The sequence below is a fragment of the Clinocottus analis genome, unplaced genomic scaffold (assembly GCF_023055335.1).
Source record: "Clinocottus analis isolate CAN_PGR_092001 unplaced genomic scaffold, fCliAna1.0.p SCAF_1, whole genome shotgun sequence".
NCBI classification, from domain to species: domain Eukaryota; kingdom Metazoa; phylum Chordata; class Actinopteri; order Perciformes; family Cottidae; genus Clinocottus; species Clinocottus analis.
Window position 1 is genome coordinate 6660001 of NW_027175820.1, and position 21625 is coordinate 6681625.

A 21625-nucleotide genomic window follows, 5' to 3' on the forward strand; every position below is an offset into this window, starting at 1 on the left:
TAAAGCAAACTATGATGCACAGATGAGTACTCATGTTTTATGTTTCAACTGCAAAGCAACCTTTAACTCAATACGAAAACTGCTCGCTGAAAATATTTCTTATCCTTTCGTGATTTCAGTATTAATTGTTTCATATATTTAGCTTTTTCCAGTTGTTTAAAGTGTTTTTGAAATTAGTTTTGGCCTCTTTTTTTTTTTTTTTTTTACGTCGCATTGCTACAGTCTACCTGTTGTACGCGCTGTCGTAAAGTTTACGACAATGACGTAAAGTGTGAAAAATAGCTTTACGTCGCTGGCTACTAGGTGTTTGACGTTAGCCAATAATAATTACCTTAAAAAGATAAACAAATACTTATACAACACAGTACAGCTATTGTACACTCCACGTGGCTCCGTATCGGAGATCGGGAACCGGCAGAGTAAGGTAACTTAGCCGGCAGTGGCCGCGTGTCTCCAGGCTAACTCTCGCCCGGAGCTCTCACCGTTTCTAAGTCAGAGCTGGAGATTTCCTTTTCCTCCGCGTAGTCCGTGACTCTCTCCAAGTCCGCGGCCCCGCTGTCATGTTTCCGAGGCTTTTCCGCCGGTTTCCCGGTGCAGTTCTCGTCGACTTCGAGGTCCAAATCGACGTCTCCCTCGGCCGCCATGTTTGCTCCAGTGAGTTCCGGAACGATGAGATGGGTTCCTACGAACGTCGGAGGGAAAGCCATGTGGCACCGGAAGAGAACTACGATTTAATAGGGGTAATTACGTGTAAATATCTGAGAATATAAAAAAAAAACAAAAAAAAACATAAATATTCACACCACACTGGAATTAAACACTGAACTTGTTTTGCATGAAAATGCATGTGGAAAATGTGCTGAGAATCCCAAGTCAAGACCATCTGCTAAAACTAGAGTTAAAACTTCACTGTTCATGAGTGTTTTACAGTTTTACATAGTTAATGTGTGGAGTTTGCATTTTCTTCCCATATCAGCGTGGGTTCCGGCATCCTCCCACAGTCCAAAGTCTTTGGACATGCTCCCCCCTCGTCCCTATTAAATTTCGAAAGATAATTTATCGATAGGTAGGCAGATAGATTGTAGGATAAATTAATGTGTATTCTCTTGTGGTGTTACCTAAAAACCTCCTTTCATTCCATCACAATAATCAGTGTAATGGCTTTTAGATAGGCAAGCAGGCAGGCAGCCGCAACCGGCGAGAGGTCGGCTTGAAAAGGCTCGGGCCGAAGGTGGTATGCCGGCCCTGGCCGCGTGCCTGTACCTCGCCCCTGCCTGGGGCCTTGGATGTGCCTTCTCTCCCCACTGGGGAGAAAAAACACGTATTCCCCCTGCGAGGCTGGACTGAGAGCAGCACGCACCGGCGGTTGAACCAAAAGGTCACACAGTCGGCTGCTGGAAATACACTTGATTTCTTCAAGAGTATATTCACAGTAGTGGACAAAGTAGAACAACCTGCTTTGTCATATAAGGGCATGATGGTAGATAAAATTATGAGAAATATACAGTATACAATATTGAATATATAAAATAAACTGAATTGAACTCCAGAAAACATGAAGGAATACCAAACACGTAACAGTGAACCTCAGAATAAAATGGTGTGTTAATAATTTATAATAATAAACAACACTTGGAGAGCGGATACATTTTCCCCCTTTTCCACTAGAAAGTCAAGGAATATGAATCATGAGACTTAAAATGTTTGAATAAGCCTGATTTATGTCGGTGAGAGGATGCTTGTTTGACTGCCTGGATCAGTAAATCAATCGTGTGCTCCAACTCGTTCTATTCCTGTCCGTGGTAAGAGGTTTACTTGTGCTTTAACGCGAACAGCCCTTCCACCACTGAAGCAGCTCCCGAGAAAAGTGACGGAAAAAACCTGCATAATTTTTCGGCGGTTTCCTCCTTCAGGAGATGAGTGTGCGCGGGTGGAGACACAGGGATGGCACAGGGGACATGCATCCCTGTCGTCATAGCGACCACTTCATCCTGCTGTACGACTGACGGGCGTGATGTCGAGACGCCGGTTCAGGACTCAGGTAGAGACTCTGCAGGAAGCCGCAAGTGGTTGTTGGTTTTTATGTTGCACACGGATGAGAAGATAAAACTAACTGAGGCCAAGGGTTTACCTGGAAAAAGGTCCATAATATTGATATGTTAAGTAACAGCTTGAAGAAAATAACTACTCCAAAGAACTGATGTAATACATATTTAAAAACATCCTTATCTATTAATAATATTATTCAGACAAGTGTCTCTGTATCAGTAGAAAAACAACAATAACAGCAATAATATATTTGATTACATTTAATGAGCCTCCAAACAAACAAACAAGCATTCATTCAATCAGTCTATTTTTCAGTTTCTGCCGATTATTCAGACTTTTTTAATACAGTAACTGCTCAGAATATGAGCAGGTTGTGCACTCAGTTACACCAAAGTTATGAATGAAGAACAACTGTCTTTTTGAATTGACATACCTCCAAAACAGGTTTAAAAACAACAACAACAACAACAACAACCTAAACAATGCTGGCCACAAACCGTTACCCCATTGTTCAGCTCAGAAAGACTCGAACTTGACGAATGAATGGATCATTTTTCTTTTCTTTTTTTGTCAACAGGCTTGGATTTCAGCCAACTGATGTTGCGCAATCCTATTGAAAGCATAGATCGAGCGCTTTCACTCAAGCGGCTCTTTGCATCCGCTTGTTTGCTTTTTTTTTGTTCGTCCTCTTTGGCACTCTTCCTCTCCCACAAGGCAGCAGTAATTATGGAGAAAGAGGGGAGGGGGGGGGGGGGGGGAAGAGAGAGAGAGAGAGAGAGAGAGAGAGAGAGAGAGAGTGGGGGAGAGGAAAGAGAGAGGGTGAGAGAGTGGGGAAGGGAAGGAGGGAGAGAGGGAGAGGGAGAGAGGGTGAAAGAGAGGGAAGAGAGAGACCCCAGAAATGCCGCTTGGAACAACTGGTGTTCATAACAGACATTTACATGTTGATGCATCGAGGGCCGAATGTGTCACATCATACTTATCATAATGTGTATTTCTGCTTGTTTTATCAACAACAATCTGCTTTGAAGGCAGAAGTTTTACTTTTCTTTAATCATCTATTGCTTCGCTCTGAGGCTCTTCTTCACCTCGGGGTCCAAGACTCTCCTTTAACCTCCGATTTAGTGCTCAGGTTCCTAGAAAGTGAACCATGGAACACTCCGGTGCTTCTCTTCCTCCCAACGTGTAAAGCGACAAGTCATCTCTCGTTCGCTGCACTTGTTTTCACTCCTTTTATTCAAACTGTACTCTTTTCTTTTCTCTACTCGGGGTATTACGGCATATTCGAATAGTATCGGTGCACATCTTGACCTCCCTTCTGGGTAATTAGTTTGGTTAATTAGTTTAGAGTTTTTTGTAAAGTTGTTTGGAGGCTTTTTCGGTTTTAGTTTTGAGATTAAATTCGGTTGACTGAAGGCATAAATGTTTATAATTTATGGTTTTACCTCGACAGAAAATTAGAATTTAATAATTTATTGTGCTTTTGGTCTATTTTCTTGACATTTTAATTACTATTATTAATGATTTAAGAGGCACTGAGGCTATTTACACAATATTATCAGACATAACGATATTTCATTTTTTTTATACATCACGATTATTGCCAACGACTCATCGGCGCCGGTCTGTGGCGACTCAGAGAGAATATTAAGAACCGGACAGCAGACTCAGAGGTTCAGTCTGCTTCTGCAGAAGGTCATCGTGACTGAGAGGCTGAACAACGGTGGGATTATCCCGACGCTCCGCCCTGCGCACTAACCCAAATCTAATCTGACTCCCTCCTCCTGCACTCAGAGCAGTTTTATTTTACTGATGATGATAAAGTATGATATTGTATAAATACATCGGGGTAAACATTTTTAAAGGGAAATAAAACCCAATGAAGGTGAAAGATCTCTCCATGCAGGCATCCTTATTTATATCTTAACTATCCTCCCCAGCCTTATTGCTAAGTAATATTCTTTCATTTCTAACTGATGTGTGATATCACCAGTCAGCCATTGTTTGTACCCTGATGCATCAATCCTAAAACAGGACCAGATTGAGTCACCCAAAAGAGAAGGGGTTATTCTTTGATTTTTGCTGTTAATTTAATTCATTTTAATTTAATTTAATTTGGAAATGTCTAAATCCATCCTTAAAAAAAACTCTGGAAAACATGATAAACCGCGGAGGTAAGGCTGATATGTGCAGCATCCTAATCACAACACAAGCCTTTGTTTCCCTCTCTCTCAGCACATTTCATAATGTTTGATCCGACACTGGATGAATTCTCTAGCTAAAGCTAGTTTGCTAATTCCACCATGATTTCATGTAAACTGTGGTTTACAGCCCATAAAAAGGCCCCACATGAGCTGCTGGGCCTGGTCCACACGTTACGATAACATGAAGCCAAACTTATTTTTAATCATATATAAATAAAGAAAACTCGAGACAACGTTTGTGGCGACGCTGAATGTATTTGTTTGAAAGTATTTCTAGGTGTAATTCCACCGTTAGGCCACTGTGGAAAGTTCTTGTTCCTGGTTGGTGACCAAAGCGTCCTTCCAGGTTTAGTTCATCATAATCTTCACTAAGGAACTTTTATGATGTCTAAAGTGTAAAGTAAGAAGCTAACGTTAGCCTATGAAGGAACTCCACCACGATCCCATGGCTTTGTGTTGGTCTATAGAGGAACTCCACCACGTTCACATGACTTCACGTCTCCAGTCAGCTGAAGGAGGACTGGTGTCCTAGTAAGGACCCTTAGTTGTCTCCTCTAGACTCTTTTCAAGATACCTAGAAGCTTCTAGAATTACTAGAGAGGTCTTTGCTGATGTATTTTATATATCAGATAACTAAACGTTAACGTCTCTTCAGCTTCTGTTTAACACAGAACTGATTTCAGACTTTCAACCCACCCAAAAACAAAACGAGGTAAGTTAAAAAGAATGGGGACTAATTTCCAGGGTTGATGCACTTCAGCCAAAACTCTACGTAAATATTTTTTTTACCTCTAAATTTAACGCAACAAACCAGCAGACCCTTTATGATATTAGCAGATTAAACATAAATCATTTGGAAAGCTCAAATATTAGACACAACTCAGTTTATATTCTTTGCCTTTTTTTTGGGGGGCCCTCTATTAGCGCCCCCACCTCCCTCAAAAAAGAGTCCATCAGCCTTTTTAATATTAAGCTGTGAGCGCTACCACTAAAGCACTTTGGCTTTTATTGGTTCCATCACAGACCATCCAGTCTGTCCCACTTTACTGCTTCTGGGTCGTGATGCAGTAGCGATAACTTGTTGGGATTATGGATGTGGCCTCTTTCTGTGAGCGGCACACAAGGACTCAGACTTGGACCAGGTCTGAAGATAGGGGAGGGCGCAAGGAAGGTGGGGTGGGGGGAAGGGCGTCAGAAATGAGTGGGCTGTGAGGTGTCAAGCATCTAGAAATCACACAGGGTTAATTGTTTAATTATTGTAAATCTGGATTAAACAAGAGTATTGCCCAATCCCATTGTGCTGTGGCATTTGTGCAGCGCTGGGGGAAGGGCAGGGAGGGACAGATGGGACTGACACATGGTCCCTGTCGACCTCCTCCTCCTCCTCACCCTCCTCCTCCCCTCACAGACTCTTTGCCTAATCTGACTGGGTATAGGACGGGTGGCGGATTGGGGGAGGGCACCCTGGGCGTTCGCCACCACCTCTCCCTCTTTTCTGGCAGCACCCAACACAGCCGCAGAGCCAGAGCACGCAGGATATTGGCGAAAAAAACACATATTCCCCCTGCGAGGCTGGACTGAGAGCAGCCCGCACCCGGCACTCATGCTCAGGCTCTCAGCAATAGGGAGCCCAGCCGGACCAGATTTACTGCTAATCCAGCATAAGAAGCATGTAGGGAACAACCTGCTGGACTTCTTTCACTTTTTTCTTCTCCCCCCTTTTGACTGCCAGGCCTGTGAGAAGTTGTGTTCCCCGGGAGACTCGGTGAGGACGTGAGGATGCCGTCTTTGCAGGCACGCTGAGAAGAACACAAAACAAAACCTTTGTTTGTGCTGGACGCTCATGGCCAAATGTAGAGTCGTCGCGGCCGATGAAAAGCAGTTTGGAGGCACAATGTCGGCCAGTCAGGGGATGAACCACAGCGGCGCCTACAACTACTTCCTCAACATGGTGGCCTATCAGGTGAGAGCTGAGAAGTGGTGGCTGCAGATGGAGGCGATTTTAAGACAAAAGTGTATACTTTTACGAGTAGAATTACTTCTTATTAAACCCGGGAGTTGATGTCTAATTGAAGGAATTTAATACTTAGATGCTCTTTTTTTCAGCAATTGTTACTAAAAACAGGAGTGAAAAGTGCATTTGTTGCGGACTATTTTTAGCAGCGGATTAATCCACATTTGTTGCTCGACTGAGTATTTGTAGCAGCCGTGTGTGTGAGAGATTGAGTCCAAATAAACAACAGTGTGTGTGTGTTCACGATGGTGAAGGAACACGTCACCCAGTGCAACGGTGTGGAAGACGAGCAAGAAGAGGAGGAAGAGACACAAACAAGACGGAGGACTAGTGATGCTAGTGATGGAACTGTGTGGATGGAAATGTCAGTCTAAAAACTGATGCCGGCCGGTCGCCCCACGACGCTCCACATAAGGCCACAGCGTTTTATTATCGAAATAAACTTTTAGATTTTAGGTTTACTTACAAAAAACTACTTGGTTAGGTTGAGGAAAAGATTACGGTTTGGGTTCAATTAAGTATTTTTGTTTTCTAAATAAACCTTTTTCTGTAACTTCCCTACCTAACGGACACTAGTTGCGCAATCGGCCGATTACACCAGGCGCGACTCTCAAAAAAGCGTCGCTAGCAAAACCATTCTTTTCCTATGGTACGCCTTTCATGTGCGTCTTTTAAATGCCGTGCGTCGCGTTTTTTCTAGCTTATTTTTAGGCACACTTAAAAAGTTAAAATTTTAAGTCGCACAGCTTATCAATGTCACACGCAGCCAATTGGATCAAGCAAGAGGCGGGCTTTATTACTTTACTACTTTCTTCCTGTTTTTGCGTGCGGGGAATTCAAAAGAATATGGCAACCTCCGATGAAGCAGTAATATTAACGGTATTTAAATACGAAGAGCTTTACAATTCTAGATAGAAATACTACTTTAATGCTCAAAAGATGCTTAAACTGACTTCTGCCCAGCCGAAAGTACAACTGAAAGCACTCGTCTTCAAGACACAATTCATGGAATTGTTTTTTTTTTCTTCTTTTTTTAAATATCGTGAACCCAAAATCTTTTTCCTCTTCCTCATCCCACAACACAGCAAGGACAAGAATGTGGTGATGTCTGCTTGAATCCATTTTGTAAATTTAGTTTTATCGCCCGGTTGCGCACGCAGCCCACCAGCCCGCTCCACAGGTGCACTGGGCTGTTTTGCCGCGCGCGTTTTTGACAAAACGTCTTTTAAAATTTGCTTCTGATGTGATTGGACCCGAACACGTTAATAATGCGTTAACGCAGCAATCCTTCAACGGTATTAATTATTTAATCATGCGTTAACTGCCTTTTTTTCTTTGCATTGGGAGGGGCTCATCTCAACCGTGTTGACCGCGTTTAACCAGTCTTGAGCTTGGTTGATGCTTTTGCACGAGGGAACTCGTTCCCCAACTTCTCAGAGTTTCACAATCCACTTGTTCTTGTTCTTTTATCACCTGATATTGTAAAACCTCGTCTTTTGTCCACTCAAGGATGTACAAAGGATAAATAATAAACTGTTGCTTTACTATTGTTTACTATCAACACGGCCAACGGGAAATAATACTCAGTGAGCATGCTCAGATTCTTCTTCGGTGGTATTTGACACCGAAGAAGAATCGCTGACGTAGCCTTTATGGCCCGGCCCAGCGAGTGTTAGGGAACATTTCTGCATCATTGTGTCGATTAGCCAAATTAACTCACAAACTACTGATCAATAAAATCTATAATCAGAGTAGATTCACACGCATAAAATGAAAGTTGTTGCTATATGGAAGGTAGATTGGATCACAGGCATGTGATTCATGCAGGATTAGCTCCCAGATTAGCGTCTTCAATACTTGGAAAGATGCGAGAGATCTGATAACCATACCGACAAACAACTGGAGAGTCAGACTGTGTGTCTGGAGAATCTGATATGCCTAAAATATGACTAAAGACAGATCATCAGACTCAACACTGTGAATCAGCACACAAACTGGGGAGTTCAGTCTGTAAAATTTAACCTTTTATATCCTATAATAGATGACCTATTTCTCCACATTCACCCATAGGGTCTACAAATGCTTAACATAAAATACATATGATTTGATTCAGGATAAATTAATTAAATTGAAGGTTGAATAATCTGTGGAAACATACAAATTAAGCACCAATTGGCCCGCGTAGCGGATCCAACAAAAATATCAAGTATTTAATCTGTTTTTGCTTGCTGAGGGACGCTGGCAGTGGCCTCTCGGTTCATAAATTGGTTATTTTCTGACTCGTTGGGCAATTTGTGGCCGTGACGATGCCCCCGGTCAGAAATAACTTTACTTCTGACAAACAAATGTAGTCGGAGTGTAAATATGTAAACTAAATGTATATATGTGTTGCCACTTTTAAAAGAGTTTTACATAGGAAATTGTAAAAAATATATATTAGATATTAAAAAGAATATAAAACAACAAGAGAGCAGTAAAGCCAGAAGAAACGTATTAAACACGTAATACGCAAATATAAATTAAATTCAAGATAGAGTAAAGACCAAGGGGTCAACAAACAAACAATGGCAACGTTTTTGAGATCCTGGAGGATCATGAGAGTGATCTGCTGCAAAACAATGCAATCCAGATAAAAACAAATAATAAATAATAAAGCTCAATCAATAAAGACAACCTTTTAACAAACTGTCCCTTTTTTATCCTGCTTCACAGGAGTAAATCTCCACTTTTACTTAGTTTTTCCCTGAATGTGCTAAGTTATAATAATGATATATCTGGATTCAATGCACCAGCATTCACTAAAAAAAAAAGCATAATTTGTCCTAGGATGATTTTTGCCCGATATTTAACATCACCGTGGATGAAAAATATTCCATGTACACAGCTACAACTGCTTTTCTCTCCATCCCTCCAGACTGTACATGCAGTTTTTCAAAAAATTAGCTGTTAAACTCTACAGCTGGCGTAATGACAATTTTCACATCCCGCCACTGATATATAGTATTGTTATTGTGCATTCTTTACTGTTTATTTATATTACTTGGTTTTTTATTTAAATTTTACAATGTCTCTTGTGGCGGGCCTGTTTAAAAGACATGAAACATCCTTCTCCAGGGTCTGCACGTGTGATTGATCACAGGGCCCACGTGACCATTAACATGTGCTGTAATCGGTCAGTCATCAAATCTAGAATCTCAGGACTTACTGATGACCTCTTTCCCACAAAGGGTTAGGTGTGTCTGGTGAGTGAAATGATGATCATGTTATGATTATGTTTTATATATGTGGTCGTATTTAATCGTAAAAAAAAACAGCGCTGTTGTTGCTATTGCGCTACTTGCTGTTGCCTGTTCCGGCAGCCTCTACCCCCGCCAAGGTGCACTGCTTCCGTTGGCGCAGCTGTGCTATAATGTCTTGCCTGTGCACTGTGCAGGGTCAGTGCTGCGGTTGTGTTGGATTGATTTGGACAACATGCATTGTTGTTGACCCGATGGGGTTGGGCTCTCCTCTTGCTGTGCTGGCCCTCGCCGGATGCTTTTCGGCGACCGGTTTTGGGTCAGCTTGGAAAGGCTCGGGCCAAAGGTGGCACACCGGCTCCAGCCGCGTGCTTTAGAGCGCCCGTGCCTGGACTTTGCCGCTTCCTGGGGCCGTGGATTATGTGCTTGCTGTGCCGTCTCGCCCCGCTGGGAAGAGAAAGGGCCCCACGCTCCCGGCGCGACAGTCAACCAAGGCGAACTGTCCTCAGCCTCAACTGTGTCGCATCCCCAGGGCGGAATCGGCCCAAATAAAAGGATGTCGGTGATCTGCGCCAAAGTCTGCAACCCACCAGACCTGTCTTGAAACACACACGCTAGTCAGAGGGTCTCTGAAACGCGGTGGCGCATGAAAGTGAGAGCTGGCGCACGCTTGCCAAGGTGGGATCAGGTGTCGTGGGCGCTGCGTAATTGTACATTGCTTGACAGGGGAGTCCGCTGTGGTAGTTGAAGTGGCTTCATTGGTTGGTCCACGTCGGTCAACAGGAGCGTCTCCTTTTTTTTCTTTTTTATAATAATAGTCATAATGAAAGCATCTTTTATAATGTAAAATGTAGCTTAAAGTGCTTCACAGTAAGATTTAAAAAAAAAAAGAAGCAATAAATCCAATAAGATAAAGATACCAACTTGGTTAATATAAGTAATAAAGCAAGTTGATAATGGTAAAAAAAAAAACATAATAAATAATACTTGCACCAGTGTAAAAACTAAAACTAAAAACTAAATTAGAAGGTAATATTGTGCGTGATGTTGTTCATGTGTTTGTATGTTCCTCTGTGTCCATCCTCTGACCTCAGATCTGCTGCTGCTGTGGCCCGGCTCCCTGCTCGCTCTGCTGTGCCTTCTGTCCGCCGGTCAGATCGTCCTCCAGCACGCGCGTCATGTACACGTTGTTCCACATCCTGAGCTGCGCCGTGTCCTGTCTCATGCTGTCAAGCACGGTGTCGGAGCTCGTCAGGGACCATGTGAGCAACACACACACACACGCACACACACACACACACATGCACACGCACACGCACGCGCACACGCACACTCACACTCATTCACACACATACACAGCCTCACAAACACACATACACTGACTCACAATCACACACACATAGTCTTAAACACACACGCACAAACACATACATACACACACACACACACACACACACGCACACACACACACACACACACACACACACATACAGCTTCTCACTCACACACATCACACACAAAACACACCCACACATACAGCTTCACACACGCCTCACACACGCGTGCAAACTCATACACACACACACACACACACACAGCCTTACACGCACACGTGCGCACACTCACACTCATTCACACACAAACACACAGCCACACACACACACACACACACACACACAAATACACACGCAGGTGTGTAGGTCCACCAGTATGCCACACAACAGAGCTAAGAGGAACCGACAGTTAAAGGGGACATCACATTATGAAAAACTATATATATTTTAGCATCATGTTGCTAGCTGTTATGTTGTGGTTAGATAAAAGCTGTGTGTGTGTGTTTCAGGTGCCTTTCTTCAACATGGTATGTGACCAGGCGCACGGCGGCGGCCACTGCGAGATGCTTGTGGGCTACTCTGCGGTCTACAGAGTCTGCTTCGGCACTTCCTGTTTCTACCTGATGATGGCGATCTTCCTCATCGACGTGAAGTCCAGTCAGGACTACAGAGCGCTCATACACAATGGGTCAGTGAACGCATCTGGTATTAAGCTCCGTGTTTAGTTTAAGTTAGCACCCGTTTTTCCTAAGTGATGGATACACACGTGAATCACTGTACATGTTTTTACACAGCAACATTTACAAGTAAAGACAGAGATTTGTTTAATGATTTTAATTTGAAATAACTGCTTTTCACAGTTTCTATCCCACCAGGGAAGAGGATAGGGGACTTCAATCAGGCTACAGAACTAATACACTCAGATAAACTCAGGAGGTCGGACAGAAGATCAAATCATTGCATTAATCGTTCATCATTATATATATATATATATATATATATATATATATATATATATATATATATATATATATATATATATATATATATATATAACTTTGTTCTGCTTCACTCTATCAAAGTAAAACAGTGCAAACATTATGTTAAAATGTTGTGGTAGGATTTGGGAGAAGTTTAAAGCTTACGAATGCATCATTTCAGGGTAAAAATCATGCTAAAAGTGCTTTTTTTTCTAGGCGGACCTGAAAACTTGACATTACACAGTGTGTCATCTTCATTTACTAGCCAGTAACACATAGACTGATATTTACACATCTGAGCGAAATGTAACTTATACTTGTTTATTAACACCAAGATTATTCAAATAGCTCTAGTGGTTGCAAAGATACACCCATTTTAGTTTGAGTATGTCATTTTGGAGCAGAAGCCTAAAAAGAGGGTCGGGGACCCACTTGACAGGATGTTGAAAATCGAGGCAGGGTTTTCAGCGCTTTTTTGGTGATCCCAAGGACACTCTGCCTTGATTTTAATCCAGAACACCAAGTTTATTGGATTTTTAAGTTTTATTTTTGAGGTAACTATGTGTCAAAAGGTTCCTCTGAGGTTACGCGCAGACAGATGTATCCTGTCTTGTTTTTTTTACATCAAGCCTATTTTATACAGTATTAGAGGTGTGAAATTATATCTATGTACAATTTTGTAGTGAGTAAATTAGTAAGCTTCTTGCATCCCTTGTAGCCCAGCCTACATTTGGTATTATTCCTCGCCCTACATCTTCCCTCATCTCGATGTCGAGATCTTGCCATACCAAGTCTCAGGCATTCGCACATTCCAGCTTGAATAACTGAAATTTTATCGAGGCAGACTCTCGGGTACGGGAAGCAAATTATATTTTCTATATCTAAGCACAGCCTAATACTCAGATATTCCAGTCCCTTTGGAATCTATTTAAACTGGAATGAATCCTCTTAATTTTGGCATGCATTCAGACTTTTGCCAATTTATTTTATAACCCAATATTTTTTGAAATGATTGAATTGTCAATAGAACATTAAGAATTGACACCAAAGGATCATTGATCAGTAATAAAATATCATCTGCATACATAAACATGCTGTGTTCCCTTTCCCTTTGTACAACCCCCTTAATACTCGTTCTGTCCTTACCTGCCTCTGTCTTTTACACTATTCTAAGAATAGTGTAAAGAGTAACGGGCTAAAAGGGTCTCCCTGTTTGGTACCTCTCATTAGATTGAAAAAGGGTTATATCGTTCCATTTGTTATCACTGCTGCTTGTGGATTTGAGTAAATTACATTCACCCATTGAACAAACGTTTTCCCAAACCCAAATCGTTTAAGGGGTATATCGTGAGAAGCTCCACTCTACCCTATCAAATGCCTTTTGAGCGTCCAAGGAAAAGGCAGCTATGGGAGTGATTAAGATGTAGCAGCTGTGTCTAGTTGTCTGCAAATGACCTTCCCTTTATGAATCCTACTTGATCTGAATGTATTAAGCGTGGTAAAATAGCTTCGAGCCTCATTGCCAATATCTTAGTTAGGATTTTGCAGTCCACATTAATCAAGCTCACAGGCCTATAATTTCCTAGATCAGTAGGGTCTTTATCTTTTTTTTTTTTTTTACAATTAAGGATATCAGGGCTTCTTTGTATGTTCCTGGCAGCTCTCCCAATGATAATGATTCTGATTCATTCCTGCTTCTTATAAAAGTTGATGTTCCTAAATTTTTCACAGAAAAAAATATAAATCCAGCTCTCCCAATGATAATGATTCTGATCCATTCTTGCTTCTTATAAAAGTTGATGTTCATAAATTTTTCACAGAAAAAAATATAAATCCATAATGAACTTTTTCATAAATTCCTTCAGTCTTCTGGAAGTGAAATCTGAAGATCTTCCTCTGAATTAGGTGACCAAGATCTTTCTGTGGTTTCCCTGAATTAGAATATTTAAATCAGGCCATGAACCTCCAGAGATTAGAAACACAACTGTCTTTAAATACTTCACTACGCTGGGAGTTGTTTCCTCCCAGGCTCACCTGACCCGCTCTATTTAAAGCTCTGTGTTGTCGCACTTTCCACTGCGGTCGATTAGAGTGCTGACGTAGAGCTCAGATTAGGATTTAATAGCCCGGACCGTTGGGTCTCACGGTGCAATCAACGCGCAACGTCTTAATCGGGGCCACGCAAGAAAGGGTTCCAGGGTTTCAGGGTTCTTGGACTGTAGAGGGGCCGGGGAGTGCCCCAGTGCCCCGTGAGACCTTTGCTTGTCCTCTTAAAAACCAGACAGTGTTGGACATTTCACTTAAACTTCTCTCTTTTCCTCCTATCTGTAGTATGTTGTTATTTATGGGAAAACCCCTCAGAAATTATTTGGAAATTTAGGAACCATAAAACCAAAATGACCAAAGGTCTGATTTCAATAAATAAACATTATCATATTCACAAAAAAAAATTTTTTATTGGAATTTCAGTGTGTATTATATTATATGATATTCCAATTTTATAAGGTTTAATTGTTATTACACAACCGTCATGTTATTATTATGTATTATATATAATGACAGTAATATTACTAATAATAACTACTACTATAATGATGATTAGAACATTAGTTGTAATATCACAGAAATGAATGACTCCTGGGAACATGAACTGTTTGTAGCAGATGACTAAAACATGCAAAACAAGTTGTGAAGGCCTTTAATGATACGTTTGAATTATTTGTTATATGTTTTGGAAAATACAACCAGGACGGAAAAATGTAAGAAAACGTGAGCAAAGGTTTATGATTACATGCAAATCAGAAGACAAAAAAACAAGAAATCTCTTTCGATGTAAACTGTTTGGTTTGATTTCTGTCGACCTGCAGCTTCTGGTTCCTGAAGTTCATCGCTCTGCTGGGGACGTGCACCGCGGCCTTCTTCATCCCGACAGAGTCCTTCCTGCACGGTGAGAAGCAGAGCCACTGAGATAACGCGCGTGATGGTCTGCGCCGTTCCCTCTGAGTCAGGCTAGAGGGGAGCAGAGAGCCGCTGCTCCATGAATTATTGGACCGTAAATCTCTGCAGTTCAGTCCGCTGGGGAACCAGAGATGGGCTAAAAATACATCAAAATGTATTTTCATACAAAATACCCCTCAAATAAATGCATCAAAATAAAATACAAAATACTGGTGCCAGAAAATGTAACAAAATACAACACATGTATTTTGTATTTAAAATACAGAAAATACTTCTTTTTTTTTATCACAGAGCATTTAGGTTTAGACTATATAATGTACACAAAGCTCTTGTGAACCCCACAAAAAAAGGAAGAACAGTCACAGAATGTCAGTCTAACCAAGCAAAGCTTATTAAAAGACAACAGCTTGATTCATTATGTTACGCAAACCATTTTTTCTTTTTAACAAATGGACATCTACTGCCATAGCCTGGCTAACTGTGAACTATATTATCTGCCAGTAATTGATATGGCATTATGACATTCACATTGAGAAGATACAGCATAACTTATAAGAAATACAGTGCAAGATCAGATGTTCAGATGTCTCTTGATAAGGTTATCATGAACATACAAGCTCCCAATCTCCCTCTTCCTATAGCTAGCTACTCAACTGGTAAGTTAACTTTAACACTGGCTATGCATTAGCCTTGACAGCAAGCTAGCGTCATTAGCATGTTTGCATTGATCGCGAGCTTGACATTATAACCCTCACCATGTAAATAATACAATAGGCTATGTAGCCAGACCCAGACATGAATTATATATCAAGCTAGTTGACATCTGGCACACTTAGATACAATATTTACCTTGACAGACAATACGTTTTTTTTTTTTTTTAATTATTCGTGGAGAAAGTATTTTGAGTATTTTAAATACAAAATTACTCCAGTGTAAAGTATTTTGTTATAAATTACATTCTTTTTTTTATCGGCCCTATCAAATACAAATTACAAAATACTCAAAGTAACGGAAATACGTATTTCAAATACTAGTAACACAAATACTGCCCATCTCTGTGAGGAACAATACATCTGATAGAGATACAAGTGGGAGATCAGAGATGATTTATGATCCGCAGCTTCTCTACTCTCTGAAATAAATCGAAAAACATTCCTCTCTCTCTCTCTCTCTCTCTCTCTCTCTCTCTCTCTCTCTCTCTCTCTCTCTCTCTCTCTCTCTCTCTCTCTCTCTCTCTCTCTCTCTCCATATCTCCCAGCTTGGCATTATGTTGGTGTGGTGGGAGGATTTGCCTTCATTCTCATCCAACTCAGCCTCATCACAGCTTTTGCGCACACCTGGAACAAGAACTGGTGAGTGAGAGTAAATAAGTATGAATAAACTATTATTATCACTGTTTGTGAAATTGTATGTCGTGTATAAATAATGACATCAGACTTTATGAAATGTAAAAACAAAACTGGAGTTAGATGAAATACAATAATGTGAATTAGTACACACTGGTTTGAATTTAAAAAAGTGATATTCCCTTTTTATGGCCCACGACATCAAAAGCATACAGGAACTTGTTGGTGACGGACAGAGTGAGTGTCAGTGAGCTTTTAAAAGACTGAATTATTAACCAGAACCAGGATCTCTAGTTGTTGCATGTCCAGTTGTCAGAACCGAAATTAACAATTAAAACAGGTTCAACAAGTTCTACAGAATTCAGACGGTTTCAGAGCAACAGGTGTTTCATTTTAACGAGGGACCTAGTTATCTGGTATTCTGTATTTAAAATTCATAGACGTTTTTACGAGGACACCGTCGTGTTCTGTTGAATGCCCATTAGTTTGTGGACTAGCGTTCTGAAGCCTTGAGTTGAGCATTTTTTGGCCGTCGCCATCTTATTTTTTTTGCAACCAGAAGTGACACAAGTGGACGGAGTTAAGTACAACCAAATGCGGAGAGCAAACTGTTACAGTGAGCTTTCATGAAGTTAAAACACACCGTGATGAAGGTAATAAGGTAAGGAACAAAGACTGGGTTAAAGTTGTAAGACAAAAACATAGACAACACCCAGACCAGACGAACGCTGTGGCAGCGACCTGTCAATCACCTTGGAACCCCACTCTAAAGCGTCCCCTGCTTTATGGTCTGTTTGACTCTAAATTACTACAATTTACAAAATGAACATCATCCTGTATTAAAGAAGACTTGAAACGAAAGATTGAGACTCATGTTTACAATGTTTAAACAATGTTCAACAAATTAAAAAAATAAAAATAAAATGGAGAGAAGATGAAGAGACTAATAAACACTAAATTAAGTTAAGACATTAAAATAAACTAAAAATACATACAAATACTAAAGCACAAGATACTGTTTAAAATCAGACTAAATATTAAGCAATAATAATAAAAACAATTACATTAAAAACACTAGATAAATCAAATACAAAAGTATATACTATATATGAAGACAATCTGACATTTGAGACGCTGAAAACAGGAAATAATGATGATGATGACGATGATGACCCTCTTCTGTGCGACGTCCCAGTCGTGTCCTAATTCGTTTGGCCAGACTCGTCCCAGATGTTATTTACCGTCTCCAGTTGTTGTTGCCGTCCGTCTGTCTCGACGACATCTGACCTCTGTGTTGACGTGGCTGAGTCGTTGCAGCAACAACAACTCAGAGGACTTATTTGATCACGGCCTTTTTCACATCATAAACACACAAAGCTAACGATCCTCTTACTCTCTTTACGACGGTAAATACTCCCTCAGTTCTGGCTTCGCAGGTTTAGAAGACAAGCTGCTCAAAATAACACTGATGTCTTTTCATTGTCGGCCATCTGCGCGTTTACTGTGTCGCCAACTGGAGGCTGTTCGGTCTGTGTACAGGAATTCATGAGAAGACGAGAAAAAAGCAAAGTCTGCGTATAAGAAGTGGACGTAGTCTTCGTTGGTTTGTGGACCGATGTTTTGTGATGTTTCGAATTAACCATATTTGGACTTGACTCTAAATTACTACAATCTACTAAATGAACATCATCCTGAAGAAATCCTGAATTAGCCTAAATCCTTTGCAACCTAAATTTGTGGCAACTTTCATTGAAGTTCACCCTTTAACTCTTTATCTCTCTGTCCTCTTGTGGCGCCCTCTTAGGTTGACCGGAGCGGCAGAGAACAAGCGTTGGTATCTAGCGGTGCTGTGTGCCACCCTCTTCTTCTACACCATTGCCACCATGGCCTTCACCTTCATGTACAAGTACTACACGCACCCCATCGCCTGCCACTTTAACAAAGCTCTGCTGTGGATCAACCTGGGCCTCTGCGGTCTCATGTCCTTCATTGCCGTCACGCCATGCGTGAAGCAGAGTGAGTCAATGAGGATACGCCTCGATGAGGACAAGCCCCCATCTCGTCTGTCGCGAAATAACATGGAGTCCATCTGCAGCTAAGCAAACATCCCCCTGTTGAAATCAGATAATAATAATTAGATGTACTGTTAGATAATATCATCTGGTTCTCCCTCTGAGGTCCAAATGTTGACTCCAGCTTTGTCTGCACATGTCTGGGTTTAAAACATACAACTGATTCCAGGAAGAAGTACATTTACTCAAGTACTCTTTTTCCACTGTTGCTTAAGTATAAACCTATAGGTACAGCTGCATTAATTGAGTATTTCCATTTATAATTCAAAAGGAAACATTATACTTTTCACTTCCCCATATTTATCTGGATGTCCGAGTTTCTTTACGTTCATACACTGCTTAGTGTATAGACATGGTAAACGTTTTGTTTCCAGCTTCATGACATAGGTTCTTTTAAACATTGTGTGAATTTAGGATTCCGAGCTTTGATAAACCCATTTTAAGTTTCTATGGGAGTTGGTCGAGAGCTTTGGACTGCAGATGGACTTTTTCTAGCTGCCAAAGAAATGGGAAAAAATAAGTTTTTGACAAATAAATACATTTCCAAAATTTGATCTCAAGTTTTAACCCTGTAGAGTGAAAATTCAACTTTATTTTTTATCATGACTTTTTTTTTTTTTTTTTACAAAATAAATGCAGATAAATTCCTGAATTTCTGTTTGAAAAGTTAAAACCCCAAATAATGTAAGTAAATATCAATAACTCTCTGAAAGGAACTTTTTTTCTTTTTTTTTCTCAATGCTGTACTCTTTGATATAATACAAAAAAGTAATACATCAAAGAGTACATTTTAAGACTTTATACTTGTTTATTTCAATCTGTACTTGAAGTCTATACTTTTAACACAGTGATATTTGTACTATTTTAATTAAAGGCCACACAAGTATGGTCCATTAAGCATTTGGCATGTACATTATGGGATGTATTCTGTGTTTGCAGAGCAGCCGCGGTCGGGGCTCCTTCAAGCCTCCATCATAAGTTGCTACGTCATGTACCTCACGTTTTCCGCACTGTCCAGCCGCCCGCCAGAGAAAGGTAATTAATCTAATCTCCCCCACCGAGGTTTAGATTACCAGAGAAACATTCAGCCCACTTACCTTGAAGCCATCGTTGTGTTGTTGTCAGAAGCTACATTTTTCATTGCTTAATGTTCACTGCATGTTTAAAAAATATATATAATCGCACTAATCAATTATTCTTAATTTTGAAAAGTGTTTAAGCACTGTGTAATATAAAAGGAGCTGCTCATAGTAACAAACGGATACATTCAGCCTTTAGTCGGTAAACAAGGTGGAGCATCGGATATCTTTCTCAGGAGATGGCGGAGACCAAAAAAAGAGCAAAAAGAGAGTGAATAATGCACGTACATTCCAAATTGATGATTGAACCTCTCCTTTATTTTCACCACAAGAAAAATTGTGAAATGTTTTTAAAACGTGTTTTGTTTGTATCTCATCATGTAAATACTGACAAGCCCACACACAGACACAGACACACACACACACACACACACACACACACACACACACACACACACACACACACACACACACACACACACACACACACACAGTTGTTTTTCTTCTTAAATCCTCTATAATTTGCTTCCCTCTTAATGACTCACCTGTTGGCTCCAGGTAAGACAAAGAGCCTCCACATGACTGAGACATTAGTGCAGAGGCTTGTCAAAGGCCCCTGTCTTATCCAGGGTTTACATCTTAATGGCATGCATGCAAATAAAGACGCACACACACACACAGATAATCTGGGATGAGATGTGCTCTGACATGCCGCCTGCTGGGCCGGCGGCCCGTTTTGTGGGCAGACAGAAGGATATTTGTTTCACATTCCACGTGGATCCATTGAAAACATAATAACACCGAATCACAGCCTAGCAGCAGCATTACGTGTGTTCTCTCACAGCTCGTCACAAGTAAAAAAAAAAAGGTCAGACAGCGCGAGAGGTTGAAGTCAAAACACACAACAACAACACAGTTTGTGTCCTAAATTGTTTGGTGTATTATGTCTTATTCTTGTAGATACTTTAACCGACCAAACGTAGATTGCGATGGCATGAGACAATATTTCCACGGCAGAAAAAGCTTCAAACGTCAATAGTAATTGATTCACCGGGTGGTGGTGTCCTTTAGCCACTTTGTAGGAGAAGTCATATCCCAACAGCTAAAGAGCTAGCTGACGAGCTAGCTACCAAGCTAGCTGCCACATCTACTGGAACCGAAACAGATTGATTGGCTGTTTGGACCAAGTGTGACATTGAGGAGCACCAGCGCTAGAAAAAGTTCATGCTAAGAGTGTAGGGACGGGTGATGCATTTCTAGAGACACGTCTCATTACGATTGAAGTTTATTAGTTCGACAAACTATTCTTATGGCATCATACGGCAAACTAGTATCAAGTAAAAGCACCTTCAGGGGCTGTTCTGTGTGGCAGGCACAAAGCTGACCCTGGAGATAAAAAAAAAACTGTTACAATCTTTCAGAACTCTGCAGCATTTAGCTGCCATGTCATGTGACAAGGAACAACCAATCACAGCCCTGAAGATATCCTCATATCAGTCTGCGATAAATCTACCGAGGAGAAGTTAATCCTTTGAGTACCGTGCTGGTCACCTCCTTCGTCCAACGATGCTCAGATGTCGAGTCGTAAGGTCGGACAAACAGTTAGACACATTTCCTTGTTTTTAAATCAACTCAGAGAAAATGATCTGGGAAAAGAGAAACTACAACAACCACAAGTCCAACTGAAGAATCTGGCCCTGCTCGACCCACGCCGCGTTCTGCTTCCCTTGAAGAAAACAAACCGCTGCTCCTTAAGTTTTTTCCAGTTAATTTTTTTCCCATTCTCACTCCCAACTCGTCAAAATGCTCCTGAACTTCACTGATGCGTCTCACGGGACTGACACTACTGTCCCATTTAGAGTCAAATAGACCATAAAGCAAGGCATGCTTTCAGGCGAGGTCGCTACCACAACGCCGTCCGGTCTGAAAGCTGTCCATGTTTTTTCATTATACCACTTTTAACTCTTTTACAGTGAGGTTTCCACTTTATGTAAGTTAATTGTCAGATTTTGGTCTCATTCAGTGATCAGCTGTGCTTAGCTTTGCCCTCTGTTACCCAAAAAACAAGGTAGCGACGGCCAAAAGGCTAAACTTGACGCTTTAAAATGTCGTCCAGTTACGGTCCAGTTGACACTAACTGTCAACGTACTTCATAGAGAGGGACTTTTTAAATGTATATACTTTCTTTATAAACCAGCAACATGGACTGCTAACAAAGAGTGATTTAATCATGGTCCCTTTTCCCCATGAAACTAATCCATTATAAAGGCAGTGAAGCTCAGTAAAGTTCCTGTGAAACAACCTTCCTTTAGTTCCCCTCTCTGACACTATTAAATCTCCAAGTTTATTAAAGTC

The 21625-nt window shown here is 40.9% G+C and overlaps 2 protein-coding genes across 2 annotated transcripts in view; one reads left to right on the forward strand and one right to left on the reverse strand.

The window, feature by feature from the left end:
• The window catches only part of hypk (huntingtin interacting protein K), a 1938-nt gene extending 1258 nt beyond the window's left edge, over positions 1-680 (reverse strand). The window contains exon 1 of the mRNA XM_068578424.1: positions 483-680. Coding sequence (XP_068434525.1) covers positions 483-644 — 162 coding nt within the window. The 5' untranslated portion in view covers positions 645-680. The remainder of the gene's footprint in view (positions 1-482) is intronic.
• A 1-nt stretch (position 681) lies between these two features.
• Positions 682-21625, forward strand: part of serinc4 (serine incorporator 4) — a 28561-nt gene continuing 7617 nt past the window's right edge. Inside the window, exons 1-8 of the mRNA XM_068578401.1 lie at positions 682-740; positions 5983-6213; positions 10595-10762; positions 11344-11522; positions 14682-14761; positions 16032-16125; positions 17924-18135; positions 19131-19226. Coding sequence (XP_068434502.1) covers positions 6094-6213; positions 10595-10762; positions 11344-11522; positions 14682-14761; positions 16032-16125; positions 17924-18135; positions 19131-19226 — 949 coding nt within the window. The 5' untranslated portion in view covers positions 682-740; positions 5983-6093. The remainder of the gene's footprint in view (positions 741-5982; positions 6214-10594; positions 10763-11343; positions 11523-14681; positions 14762-16031; positions 16126-17923; positions 18136-19130; positions 19227-21625) is intronic.